General features: G+C 35.6%; 1 protein-coding gene across 2 annotated transcripts; it reads right to left on the reverse strand.

The window, feature by feature from the left end:
* Positions 1-5,627: 5,627 nt before the first annotated feature.
* Positions 5,628-14,666, reverse strand: LOC25486470 (DEAD-box ATP-dependent RNA helicase 28). 2 transcript variants are annotated; one of them, XM_013608049.3, is made up of 20 exons: positions 14,544-14,666; positions 13,670-14,030; positions 12,868-13,047; positions 12,599-12,667; positions 12,363-12,469; positions 11,491-11,572; positions 10,708-10,881; positions 10,442-10,590; positions 10,016-10,111; positions 9,246-9,348; positions 8,971-9,033; positions 8,415-8,476; positions 8,152-8,248; positions 7,503-7,621; positions 7,370-7,412; positions 7,126-7,227; positions 6,616-6,714; positions 6,401-6,484; positions 6,016-6,293; positions 5,628-5,881 (listed from the first exon to the last, which is right to left on the reverse strand). In XM_013608049.3, exons 2-20 carry the CDS (start codon positions 13,988-13,990, stop codon positions 5,866-5,868), a joined length of 2,244 nt encoding a protein of 747 aa, XP_013463503.1. In that variant the 5' UTR covers positions 13,991-14,030; positions 14,544-14,666; the 3' UTR covers positions 5,628-5,865. The 2 variants fall into 2 exon arrangements, with proteins under 2 accessions (XP_013463503.1, XP_039686429.1); XM_039830495.1 differs by having other exon boundaries at positions 13,670-14,666.
* Positions 14,667-14,790: the final 124 nt, after the last annotated feature.

Here is a 14,790-nt window from a genome sequence, read left to right on the forward strand (position 1 = left end):
AAATCGTGTCCTTATATATAGGAACAACTAGACAACTATTTGGGAATTGGTTATGTTTCAAGGCAGTGGAACATGTAGGTGCTTTGATGATATTCGAGGTGGAACAAGGTTATTCCTAGTATACTGCAAGAGTTTGTTGTCCAGTCTTGTGCATTGATCTGAAGTGGTGCAAGATTTTGGATCATCTGATGCACCACGTGACCTGACAAAGTGGTCATTTGACTCGTGCTGGATCCTACCGTCCCAGTAGTATATTGTGCTTTGCAGTGTTTACAAACAGCTCTAAACACACCTTTAGTAATTTCCTTTTCATCGAAATCTTTTCAAATTATACTTGTTTTTTTCCTCTTTCTCCCAACAATTGGTTCAGCTTGAGTTTCTTCTTCTTGGGTTGCATTTGCTTCTGCTTGAGTTGTGTTTGCTCCTGCTTGAGTTGGTTCTTCATTTGCTTGAGAAGACATTTTTTGTACATGGTAAAAACATTAATGAAAATGTGTTATATTAAGTAGAAAACTATTAATCAATTTTATTAGTTTCTGCTTATTACCTTGTATATCAAAAAGAATATGATCAAAAATTTGATTACCCATCTATTTTCCTAATATTAGAAGCTCTACTATGACAAAAAAAAATTAAGTATGACATAATTACATGATTCTATTTCTATGCAAGCATGCAAGCATGGAAATCACAAGAACAAACACTAAAAAGGGGAAAAATTTATTATATGAGACAATGAAAAAAATCCAATAACAAATGGGAAAGAACAAAAGGTAGCAGCGATAAAAAAAAAAAAAAAAGGGAATTCAAAAGGTAGCAGCGATAAAAGGGGAAAAAAATCCAATAATGAAGTTCCAATCCAAATAAGGTAGCAGCGATTCAAACCTGATACGGCGGTGGCGGTGATAAGGTAGCAGCGGCGGCGATAAGGTAGCAGCGATTCAAAAGGCAGTAGAAGCGATTCAAGAGAAGCCAAAGGAATGGGAATTGGGAATGATTTTTTGATATATATTAATATAATAATAATAATTAGGCCTATTAGGCTTAACTTATGGGTATAGATAGGCCGGCCTAGCAGGCTTAACAGGCTTTTTTAAAAGTCAAAGCCTGGCGTATTTTATCAAATAGGCTTTTTAAAGAGCCTTAACCTGACCTTTTTAATAAATAGGCTAGGCCAGGCCCGGCTTAAACAGACCAGGTCGTAGGCCTCTGTAGGCCGGCCTAGCCTATTCCCAACCCTAGTGGTCACCTCAATGCACCTTGACTTGACCCTTTTATTAGGACTTCTTGCCTTGGTGTTGGGAGACCCAAAATATAATTGGGTAGGGCCTTTTAGGCACATACCATTACACTAGCCCCTATACCCTTGGTCACGTAGTGAGTAATAGGTCTAAGATTGTTGAAGTGAAAAGTTTTGAATTTTTATCTGATGTGGAAAAAGTTGTTTTTTTTTACAATGTGGTTTTGTCAATCTTGATGTGGGAACTCATTTGAATGCAGTAACCCCTAGCCTTCATAAACTTATAGCTAAGAGATGATGTGGAAGTCTAAAGGGTTTTTGAAGCAACATCTCAAGGGTTACATCCCTTTGATTCATGAGTGTTTCAATGCGTGTATCCATTGTGACATTTGACTGACGTAACGATGGGATCGTTTCCTTTAGGAGGTTTGATCTGAATTTTTGGATTTAATGGTGTTAGATCTTATTGTTCGATCGTAATTGAGTACCTCCAAATTGTTTCCAATCGTTGTTTCGTGTTCCCCTCCAATTTAAATATATACTTTTGAGGTTTCCTTTTTTGCGCATTTATTCCACCACGTTATCCCTAACTCTGGTTCTCTAAGATTCTCGTGCTTTCAATTATTTTTTCCTTCAAATATTTCTTTCCTGTTCTCATATTGGGTATATTCTCATTTCTTTTACCAGTGTCAGCAAAGTCTTTTGTGAAAAACAATGTTGTTAGATTTAGTACGCATTTTGGCTATTCTATTGAAGCCTAATTTTTTTTAGGATCAGACGGAGTTTTTATCTTTTTCGACAACATAAATATGTCATATAGGTTAAGGTCTTTGTGTCGATTTATTCTCCCCAAACTAAATGCTCTTAGATATGGATCGTCGTGGCTATTCTTGGATTAACGAGAGTATTATGAGTGTGGAATCCCAATATATGAACCTAAATACCATTTGGTCTTTCATTTTCACCCTTCATATTATTAGGGATCCTTATAGGTTGACAAAATTCAATTTCTTCCCTTGTACTCATGTCGAACTATCCGTTTTAGAAAGGTAGGAAATTATACTTTGGATTTCACTTAGACTTTGTTTGGGAGTTTGGAGGGGAAGGGATGGGAGGGCTTTGGGGGTTGAAAATATATAGAAAAATGGACAAAAATTCACATTTTTTTGAAAGAACAATTTTTTAGAGAATGATAAACTAATACTTATGATTAATATACTTTTAATTTTAAGAATTTTATAACAAGATACATTGAATTTGAAAATTTCATATAACCCTCCATAACCCCTCAAAACCCTCCCCAATACAATTTTTGAGTTCCCCCAAATGAGGGAGATTTTTTATTATGAGTAAAAAATTAACCTCCAAAACCCTCTCCTCCCAATGTCTTCTATTTCTTTCACTTGCTTCTTCCTTTTTTCCAAAACCCTCCCCTCCCCTCCCCTCGAAACTCCCAAACAAAGGCTAAATTAAGCTAATCATAGGCTAAATTGGACACATTTTTCAAACAAGGTAAGACGATTTGTAGCACAACTAACTAGTGATTAAGATGGTTGATAATTTATTTAATCTGAAATATAGTTCTAGCTATTTGTATAAGCATAATAATTAGGGGAGAAAACATGGATGGTATTCCTATATGAAAAGATCGGGGTGTACATATTCAGCAGGAGATTTTCTTTACTGGTGAGTGGAATTACCATGATTAGCCATACACTTATTCTCTAAAAAGAGGGAATGCCTACAAAAATCTTAATACACTCCGAAGCTTAAGTAAGATTGGGTGCTAGCAGGTAGAAAAGAGTTAAAAGTAAGGTGATAAAAATGTTATGTTTTTGTACCTGTGCGAGAGGGGACTTATTTATAGTAGGTTATCTAGTGTAAGGCATCTTATTGGTTTTTATCTTCTCTCCTTAACTTTATAGCAGTTAGTCACAAGGTGAATTCAAACGATCAGAGTAACACAACCGAGATAGGCAGGGTTGCCTATCTGGTTTGAGTGAGTCCTATATAATTAGGAACGACTCAATTATATTTAGTGTAACTAAACAAAAGATAAGTGGTGGCGCCTATCTAGTTCAAATCATGTCCCTATATATAGGAATGACTAAGTAGCTATCCAAAAATTAGTTACGCTTGAAGGCAGTGGAACACAAATGTTCTTTGTTGATATCTGAGGTGGAACAAAGTTGTTCATGTATACCGTAAGAGTTTGTTGTCATGTATTGTGCACTGCTCTGAGGCACTACTTCTGAGGTGGTTCAAGATTTCAGGTCATGTGATGCACCACGTGACTCGACGAGGTGGTCACCTCAATGCACCTTGACTTGACCCGTTTATTATGACTTCTTGCCTTATTCCTGATAGGTCTTGGTGTTGGGAGACCCAAAATATAATTGTCCAGAGCCTTTTAGGCCCATACCATTACACTATCCCCTTATACCCTTGGTCACGTATTGAGTATTAGGTTTAAGAGTGTTGAAGCGAAAAGTTTTGAATTACATCGATGTGGAAAATGTTAATTTTTTTTACAATATGGTTTTGTCAATCCTAATGTGGGAACTCAATTGAATGAAGTATCCCCTAGCGTCCCTGGACTTATAGCTAAGAGATGAGGTGGAAGTCTAAAGGATTTTTGAAGCGGTATCTCATACATCACTTTGGTTTATGAGTGTTTCAATGCGTGTATCCGTTGAGACATTTGACTGACGTAACAATGAGATCATTTCCTTTAAGCGGTATCTCATACCATTAGGTCTTTCATTGTCACCCTTCATATTATTAAGACGAAATTCACTTTCTTCCCTTGTACTCATGTTGACCGTATATGTTTTAGAAAGGTAGGAAATGATACTCTGGATTTCACTTACTTGTATAGACACTTAGTAAAAAAGTTTGGTATTCGTATCCCCTTTTATGATTTTAAGTGTGAGGTACTTCATTGGTTGGATATCGAACTTACGCTGCTTAATCTCAATATAGTTGGGTCTTTGTCAAATGTTTCGAATTGCTCTGTACACATTGGAAAGTGTCTTGCACCACATCGATTTTTTCCTTCAGTTTCTACCAATTGAAGCTTACAAACGAGGTTAGTTTTTGATCCTTTAATGTCCAACCATCTAGGTCGTTGTTTAGTTTGTATTCCTTAAAGGTCTCTCTAGTTTTTAAGAATTCCTTCTTCATGGTTGTTGTGTTCCTATGTAACCATATTTCTTTTATGACGCCCAACGTGTTCCTAAGTTTCCTTTTTATTGGAATACTATCCCCCAAAGGGATTAAATGTGTCCATTCTACCTAATACCTCTGATAACCCAATGTATTGATTTTGTTGTTCCTTCAAATCTTTGAGTTCAAAAGAGTTTATGGATTCCGATATGATCCATCTAATTTGAAGAGAAATTTTAGTAACTACTATGGAATCATATTGTGTTTTCTCTACAATGAATTTGATGTTGACTAACCTATTTTTGTTTTCATTGATTAGCATATAAGATGCCTCATAAGTTCAAGAGATCAAACTTGGATCAATTGCTTGCAAGGCAAGCAAGTCAAATAAAGTGTTTGCCAACTTGAATGAATAGAGAGATTCTCCAAAAATGAGGCTCATGCTTCTGAGAAGAGGCAGAAAAATAAATGAGATGTTTCTACCTCCACCTCTTGCTGGTAGGCTAACCTGTTTGAGATTGGCGCCAACTGGGTCTGGTTCTCTTGAAACTTGCAACATCGCAACTATATCAAATATCATTCATGCTCGCAGTTCCTTGGTTCCAATATCGAGTGAGAGCACTAGGAAGTTTGTAGTCATTGTACAATTCAAAATGGATAAAAATTCACAGATATTTGTAGTGGATAACGTTTTGGACCGATAAGTCTAATCTCAAACGTTGTTGATTTTTTTTTTATGAGTAAGTAAACTAAATAAATTTAGAAATGTGATTGCGCACAGGTGAATTCAAAGAAACTTCAATTTAACGACTTATCGAATTAATCTAGGTGATTAATATAAAGATAATAAAATCGATGTTAATGAAAAACTAGTTTTAAGATTGAATGTATAGAAGCGCACACATGAGTTGCTCCTAAAACGATAAAGAATTTAAAAAAAAAAAAAACAGTTTTTAAAGCTTTTGAATAAGGTTGATTTTATGTTACCTTGAATCGTTAAGATTTAGTCGTTATGACTTAAATTTTCTGCGTTTGTGAGATGAAACTTCTCAAAATTTGTTGTATCAAAAGAATAGTAGAAAATTTGAATAAAGGTAAAATCTTTCTCAAGACAAAGATGCCCAAACCTTTCGACAATCAACTTTAGAGGAGAGGAGCCGGATCAAAAAAATGAGTTCGCCTACTCTATGTCATGACATTACTCTATTGCTAGGTGGTGTCATATCAGGCATAATGGTGCTGCCATAACAGCAAACCCAAAAGTAACAATTAAGAGTTTGTCATTCATACTTCCCTATTGATAACATTTGGAACTCAATCCGATGTTAGGATTACAAAATTTATTAGTTAATGGAGTGGATTATATGGCATAAGCATTTGACATGATCTAATGAGGACACATTGTAATTTCCTAACCTTCCATGCATATATACTATGACAAGGATTATTAGCCTCACAGACTACTTCCTCTTGTACCTGAAAGGGAATTTGAATAACATTTTATTTATTAGCATTGCACTCCAGATCGAGAATGAAATAGGTATTTCTCTCGACGCTTAAAAAGATCATAAGAATAGTTTCAGAAATGAGATAGGTTTTTTAAATGATACCTTGACTTGCTTTTGAACGATTTCTTGACCTTTCCTACTCCAGAACCTCTTTGTTTCGGCTTTTTATCGTTCATGTCAGTCTGGAATATCTCCCACATCTCTTCTGTCCTTGAAGAAGTCTTTTCCGGAGGATTAGATTTATTAGATTTCTTTTGAGGCTTCTTCACAACCTTTCCAGAATCTAGTGCTCTCTTGACGGCCTTTACTGCTTTTGCACGTCGGTATGCAAGATCAACAAGTGCCATTCCACCCTTATCATTCTTATTTGCCCCCTTATCCTGCAATTTTATGCATTTCATTTTCAGTGCAACAGAAAGTGAGGAATAAAGAAATGCACCCCAACCTTTGACAATACAGAGAAAGTTAACAGTTAAGAAGTGATTACTTTTGGCTTGTCATCCTGCTCCTCGTTCTCCAACATCTCTCTAGCAGCTTCCAGCTTTCTGCGCTTCTTCCTAGGCATATTTTTCTGCATTGAAGATATTTCCATCAAGTAAATATGCAAGTCGTAACAAAGCGCACATGCAGCCTTATGTACATTTTATATGCAACAAAACAAACTGATCATTATGCACAAGAAGGTTGGTAAACACTTCTTACCTCTCGCTCTCGCTTCCTCTTTTCCTTCATTTTGAGGTCCTCAGCTTGCTCGGCACTAATCACCTTCTGAGAAGAACCCTCTTCCTTATCCAAGTATGCCTGTTTACAGTCATTTTTCATTTCTTATTAACATAAGGCAGAATTTTAGCCAATATTTTGCTGAATCGGAACCAAAAGGTCAGTTAATCACTAGTTCGGCCGGCATGCCACCTTCATTGTTAAAGATTGCAGAACATCGAAGGGAAATAACGAGCCTTCTTTGCATGCATAATACTAGGTTTGAAAATCTTAGGTAGTTACGGATAGCCCATGTATGGTTAGGACTTAGGATTGAATTATTGTAATTAACAATATCCCAAATGTATATAATACTAAGACCTTGAAAGGAATGGAGACACACACTTTATGGCTAATAAGATGGTTCTTAGAATTCTAAAGTAATACACTGTAAAATGGGAGAATCAATGCCTGCGTTTAGAGGAATATCAGCAAAATAAAACAATGCCATACTTTTGCTGCTTTAGCTGAAAGCTTCTTCTCCTTCTCTGTAACAAACCAAGTTCTTTTGGGGCGGGAGAATATCTCGTCCCTATGTGCAATCATGTTTTCGGCCTGCAATATCATATATAGAAGTGTGTGATTTTATTGACAGGATAATGTTAAAGATGAGAAGATGGAAGTGTAACTAAATTCAAAGAATACAATACAGACTATTAAGACAATATAATAACAGACAAAAGTAACTGATCAATACCTTGGTGGCCTCCATTTCAGCTTTCCTTAGGATCATTTCTTCCCTGATAAAATTGAAAAAATAAGAATTTAGTACAATATTAAAAAGAAAAAGAAACAACAATGAAGCCTCGACAACTAAATGTAATCAAAACCTCTTTTCTTGAAGTACTTCAGAAATTTGATACTCCATTTGCTCAATTACTTGAGACCACTTGAGTATAGCTTGTTCTGCAACAATGCGGCTTTTCAGCTTTGACCCAGCCCTCTTTGCCTATTAATTGAAAACCAATATTCACAAGATTATATAGTGGCTTGATTAATGTGTAAACTTTTTTTTTCCTCTCATTTTAGTTTGCATGTTATCTCATATCCCTTAAAAGATAATCAATACACCTTTCAAATAGGAAAACAAATTACTGGCAGAACAAACATGCAGCAACCCGTGAAAATATTGAAAATAGTGGTTTTTCAAGGCATATTATATAAAGTGGTCAACATAAAAGGTCCATATAATCTAGACCATAGAAAAAACTACAATCAGGAGATATATAATGAATGAATATTTTTCTGTAAAGGATGAAATATGAATGATGTAGAAGCTATCTTTTGAAATGTCAAACTTGAATAACTCAAAGGGAAAGTTAAGTAATTTTTATTGACAGACTCTATGTAACTGTGACCTGTAACCCAGAGATCAACGTGCATGACTTTTTTATGTTGCAAGGAAAAGTGCAAACGAAATATATGAAGTGACATATAGCTTTTAGAAACACAATCAACAATTCTCCAAATTGTACTCACAATAGCTTTTAGAAGTGATCGGTCACTATCAGTAACAAATGTGACAGCAGATCCCGCTCTCCCAGCTCTTGCAGTACGACCCACTCGATGAACATAGCTTCAAAGTTGATAAAGATGTGAAGGTCAATAACTCAGGGAGAATGATATTATATTTAAGGTAACAAAAACTGAAGCATGTACAAGTACAGAACTGCTAACATGTGGCAATGTTGGCCATCAAGAGCGGAGTTTTCAGTTATCAAAGAATGTTTCATATAGTATACCTGGTAAGATCACGAGGACATGCAAAATTGATAACTGTTTGAACACCGATAATGTCAAGGCCCTGTAAGTAAAATTAAGTGACTGTAAGATGTTTATTCAAAACGACAAAAGAAAATGGTAATAGGAGGCAATACACTTAGGTAGTGTTTGGTTGGATGGAAGGAATTATTTTAAACTTTTATCGCTCTTTTCTTTTTTTGGAGGGAAGGGATTACAGCAAAATCAGTAGAGTCTTAACTGGCTCCCCACCAATATTGGAGGGATTTGGAAGGGAGAGATGATGTCTTAATAAAATTTTAGAAGATTGACTAAAATCCTCCCTTCTCTCAACCAAACATAATATCTCATCTAATCCTTTCCTCCCCCTCCCTTCCATTTAAATTATTCTATTTGTTTGAACCAAACATGCCCTTAATAAATTGATCTTCCTCTTAAGCTAATCTAGTTTCACTATCATTATCCCGTGTTGGGAATATGCAATAAAAGATATATTAATACTATATTCAAAGTGATAAAAGAGAAATATGAGTCGACTCTTTTACAACGAATTCTTACACGAGCAGCCACATCAGTCGCAACCAAAAAATCCACTTGCTGCTTCCTGAACTGTTCCAAAGCCTATACAAATAACCAGAAGTGATAAGTATTGCCACAACAGCATTAAATGTAGCAATTCCTTTTAGCAGAAAATTTATGAATAAATTTTACAAAAAATAATCTGAATCAGCTTCATCAATTTAGTATCCTAAAAATATGATAGTAAAACAATAATTTTATAACTACAAGCCATACAAAGAGCTAAAATGCAAAGATCAAAATATGCAACATACATCAAGACGTTGGGCCTGAGTAAGATTTCCATGAAGCTCAGCAGCTTTCAATCCAGATAATCCAAAAATAATCCTCAGCCTATGTGCCGCTTGCTTTGTTCCACTGCATATCAAATGCGAAAGTATTTAGTAGTTAGAATTAGAAGAACAGTGAACAGAAGTTAATAATACAAAATCTGTGGAAATAAAAATATAAATTCAAAATCGGAAATATACACGGGATCGCGGTAAAATCAACTTCATAGCTACTACCTCTGTTGTCAATGCGGAAATATGGCACGGCGCGGCCAACTCAATAATTGGCACAATGCGGGAGCGGGGCGCGTAGCAGGCACTATTTTGGTAGTGCGGCCACTAATAAATTTAATACTAGATACGATACTATTCAAAAAGAAATACTAAAATACCTTAAGCATTACTCAAAATTTCATGAAGTATTTATAATATGAAATAAAAGGGATTGCAAAATCGAAAATGGCTAATACCAATTATATACAACTAGTACAAGTTATTGTTTTACTATTTATAGGTTCGCTTTGGCCGTTTTCAACTTTTGACACGTGCTGACACCGCCTGAGACGCGCCGACGCGGCCTGGTGCGGCGGTCCTGATTTTTCCGCTCCGCTCCGCTATAGCAGTCAGCACGGCCGCTATTGAAAACAGAGGCTACTACCAGTCATTCATGGAAAAGAATTCACTAAAAGCTTTAGAAATCAACTATCACAAGCTGAATGTAAGCATAGTTATAGTAAATAATCATGAAGTGATACCTGAAAATTATCACTTTAGAGGTAAAAGTTTTGGTGCACATTGCAAGGAGAACTGCTTCATGATTGACTTCACGCATTCTTCTTATTCTAACCACTCTGAAGAAAGAAAGAAAAAATTAACAATAGTTAACAAGGCTCAATGGATTTCACAAGATGCTAAACCATGCAAACAGCAAACTACAAAAAGCTTAACATAATAGTTTTGCATAATTATGGTTTTTCGATAGAAATAGTACTTCACATGTATGAAAAACACCCTTCTTCATCAATTTTTCAAACTCAAAAAACCCTTTATGCTACTACCACCATAATTTGCGATTGTCTTTTATTGTAAAACATACAGCTAAATATCATAGCATACAGAACAGAAGTCGATGGAAGATGAATGATCAAATCAGAAAATGAAAGGGAAAGTGAAGAAATTACTCCTCAGTCAAGGATGCTGGCCGTTTTGCAGATGGATCAGCAGAAAGACGCACGGGTTTTGACAGGGAAAGTTTAATAAGATCATCAACCTCCTCGGTCATGGTTGCAGAAAACAGCATGGTCTGCCTTTTTTTGGGACACACGCGAACCTGTTAAAAATATAAAGTGTTTGACATTGTTTTCCAAAAACTTGTCAAGAGAAATTGTGAAATACTAGCATATGTAACGACAATTATTTCTGCATCATAGGGTTGACTAACACTCACAAGTTCCTGAATTTCAGCACTAAATCCAAGCTCCAAAAGACGATCTGCTTCATCAAGGATTAAAACAGCGAGATCATCCAAATCCACCGACATCGAATTGCGCAAATGGTCAATCATGCGTCCTGGAGTAGCCACAACAATGTCTGGCCTTGATCTCAAGGCAGCCTCTTGCCCCTAAGATTAGAAGTTACAACTTTTAATCATAAATCAATAGCAACGAAGGCAAACTGCATTACTCACCAACTAGATAGTGGAGGTTTTTAAAAAAAAAAAATCCCATATTGCTCTCTCTCTCTCTCTCTCTCTCTCATTCATAAAAATAAATCACTGAACTGTGTGATATATATCATCAGAGTTACGAAACCGTTAATAACATTCCATTTAAAAATATAATCCTATGTATTTTCCGGCTGATTAGGTTGGAATAGTTCATAATAATGCTTGTTTATTTAGTAAGTCATAGAAAAACATTCATGTTGATACAAAGGGATTTCTTACAGTTTTCACATCATCACCAAGGAATAGAGACCAAAAGAAGTGTTTGAAAGATCATTTTTGGGCTTATCTCATAATATATGCACTTATATTAGTGTATGGATACACTTGTAAAAGTAACTTATGAAACGTTTTCAGTTTACTTTAATAAGTTCCCATAGAATGGTTTATGAATAAGCACTTAATTAGGCTTTCTAGAATAGATGATTGAACTAGCAGTTAATTAAAATATTTTCCCAAATGCACCCCCAAATCATAATACAATACTCAATGAAACAGTAACCTAACCTTCGTTGGCACACCACCAACAATCAGGCAACACCTTATATTATCAGTAAATTTAGCAAGCTCCTCTATCATACTGTGAACTCTGCCAAAAACAATTAGGAATGAACATATTCAGAAAGAAAATAACATGAATCACCAGAAAGAAGTACTCTGAAAATCTACATATGTGATCTTTAAACGAAAGTTCTTGATTAAACACAATAAGAAAATGTTTAATTTCAATAATGTTTATTTTCATTAAAGCTTACTTAGAATGTGATCATTCACAAGTTTTAGTTAAATTTACTATAAAAATGTATTTCATTAATTTAAAAACATAACAGAAAGAAAGATAAAGGCACTGAGTATGTCAAAAAACAAAAACTTGATTCATTCATTGCACAGCCATAAACTGAGCTACGTATACTCATTGAAACACAGGCTTTTGAAAGTGAAGTACTGAACCTGGATTTCCTGCTGTAACTGCTTCACGCAGTTACATGCAGTAGTTAATCTCAGCCGTCTGATCTTTAATCAGTGGCTGAGATCAAACTGTGAAAACTGGTCAAACAAATCTGAACCGTTATATTACTTTTCTACGGCTGAGATTAACTACTGCGTGAAGCAGTTACAGCAGGAAATCCAGTTCCGTGAAGTACTTAAGAACATGAATGTGAATCCATAAAAATCCACCCGACATATTCATACATACTGGTAGTAGTAGGCATGCTCAGCCAAGTAAAAGAAAAGAACATCAACATAACACTTCAATATCTATACGCCAGTTACTCTCCTGGCACAACTAAATATCTGTAATGCCTTCGCATGATAAATAAGATTAAAAAAATGATAACAGAAGAAGCACCCTTATAATAAAATGTGAGGATACTTACTGGACTGCCAACTCTCTTGTTGGAGTAAGAATAAGAACCCTTATTGCATGCACACCTTTTGGACGGAACAGCAATCGCTCTAAAGTAGGTAGCGCAAATGCAGCTGTCTGCATGATAGCAGGATATGGACAAAGGGTGTTAAAAGAAATACTGTTATATAAAGCTCAGGCACCAAAACATAGAATCAAGGTATCACAAAACTATAAATCACCAAATGAGAGTAACAGAAAGACTACCTTTCCCGATCCTGTGATGGCGCTTCCACATATATCACGACCAGTCAATGCTAATGGTATACAAGCCGCCTAACATTAAGATTCAAAATCCCAAAAACAAGTAAATATTTCAATCTGAATTATGCTAGAGATCATAGAACTACGTAACCAGAAGGTGAAGCCAAGTAAATTTTTCAAGACAAAGGGTCCTATATAGCACAGAGTTACAATGCTACATAACTTATAAGGCTAAGAATCAAAATAACAAAAAATACAACGCAAAAAAGAACCTGAATTGGTGTTGGTTTAGCATACCCCAAGGCCTCACAAGCCAGGAGTAAAGAGCGAGACAAATTGAGTTGCAAGAATGAATCGGCACTAAAAGAGGTTCCATCAGAAGGAGCAAAAAAGGGCTTGTTGTCACCACCAGCATTACCCTCTTCTCCATCTTCTTCCGATCTATAATCTTCCTAAACAAACCAAATCGCACAAAAAAAAAAAATCAATTTCCAAAACAAATAACCACAACTATCTATCATCAATCCGAAAACAACTTCTAGAAATAAGATAAAATATGCACTTCTTCTATAATCATCCTACCAATTCAACCCAATATTAGAACTTCTTCTATTTAAAAAAAAAAATTGTAATTTTTTAACTTCTACCATAACTCAAGAACAACTTCTCAAACATATAAGCAATTTTTCTATCATGAATAACTCTTTAAAGCACTCTACCTATACAAACCCAACAAATATATTTTTCAATAAAAAAATTAAAAAAACGAAACAAGCAAGCACTTTTTCCTATCATGAATTACAATGCAACATTTGAAACAAGCCCTATAGCATCGACACTGCTGATTGAAAGTGTGTCCGCTGTCCGAACATGACACTGACACATTGATTACAGTGAGTTAAGTCATTTTCTCAAATTATTATTGGTGTCAAAATGTCATTGTTCGTGTCTGTGCTTCACACGAAACCAGTATTTCTATGATCTTCCTAAACAAACCCATAAAAAAAATGTGTTGAGAGCTATAAGGGGACATATATGTATGTATATGAAAACCAAACCACAAGATTATTTTACTTGTTTATCAGGTTCAGAGTCAGAGTTACTGTAGTCATCGGTGTCGGGGAAAGCAACAATGGGCATGGCACGTTGTCTAACGGCATAGATTTTGTCGTCTACAGAGGTTGTACTCCTGCGAGCATGTTCTTCGGCTACTGATTCCGAGTATTTTGTGAAATCCCACGGAGACTGTGTTTTCTTCTTTGAAACTCGTGGTTCTTTGTACTCTTCTTCTTTCTCTTCTACTCCTGATTCTGATTCTGATTTACCTTGCTCTTCTTCTGATTCAGGATTGTAGTGTTCAATTTCTTCGTCACTGGGAGGGTCGAAGAGGAACATTGTTTGCGATAGTTGTCAATCCCGGATAGCAGAGCGGAAGCTATTTCATATATTTAGGAATTATTATACAGTTAGTATTAATAATCAAATAATTGCAGAAAAATGAAATAAATTACTCAAAACTCATAATCAGAAGTAAAAGCCAACAAGGAAACAAACAAGTTAAGTCCAAGACTCTGTTTTGGCAAGACAATTTTGAGCTTATAGCTTATATCATATTATTTCATGTTTATAAGCTAGTTTAACCGCTAACTTTACCAAACACCCCCAAATGTATTCGACTAGCTTATTTGCAAGCTATCCGCTATAACTTCTTCTATAAGCTAACTTATCAGATATCCGTTGTTTTCTACCAAACAAAGCGTAAATACCAAAACTCAAACAAAAGTTAAAGCAAATTTGGAAAATCTGGAAAAGAAACATAAATCAAACAGATTATCAACAAAAGAATTGAAGAAACAGAAACCAAGTTTGAAAAGAAAAGAAACAGAGAGAAACAGAAAACAGAGGAAGAAAGGAAAGTGTGGATAGAGCAGAGAACAAAGCAACAAACTATAGCTATGGAATGATAGGGGATGCGACGGCGCTTGAAGACAATGCGGCTGTGGACAGAACGGAGCGGTGGAGCACGGCCTAGGTCCAGAGGTTCGCAACGTCAAAAACCGAAACAAATGGGTTTTATTTGGGAAATTTAGGGACAAAAACCCAATACACTCTTTTAACGGCTGCACTCAATTTAAGGGCAATTTCGTATTTTTCTCTTTCCATTTGCGACCGTGCCCCTCCGAGCCGATACAGTC

This window comes from Medicago truncatula, chromosome 2 (genome assembly GCF_003473485.1).
Source record: "Medicago truncatula cultivar Jemalong A17 chromosome 2, MtrunA17r5.0-ANR, whole genome shotgun sequence".
In the NCBI taxonomy this organism is placed as follows: domain Eukaryota; kingdom Viridiplantae; phylum Streptophyta; class Magnoliopsida; order Fabales; family Fabaceae; genus Medicago; species Medicago truncatula.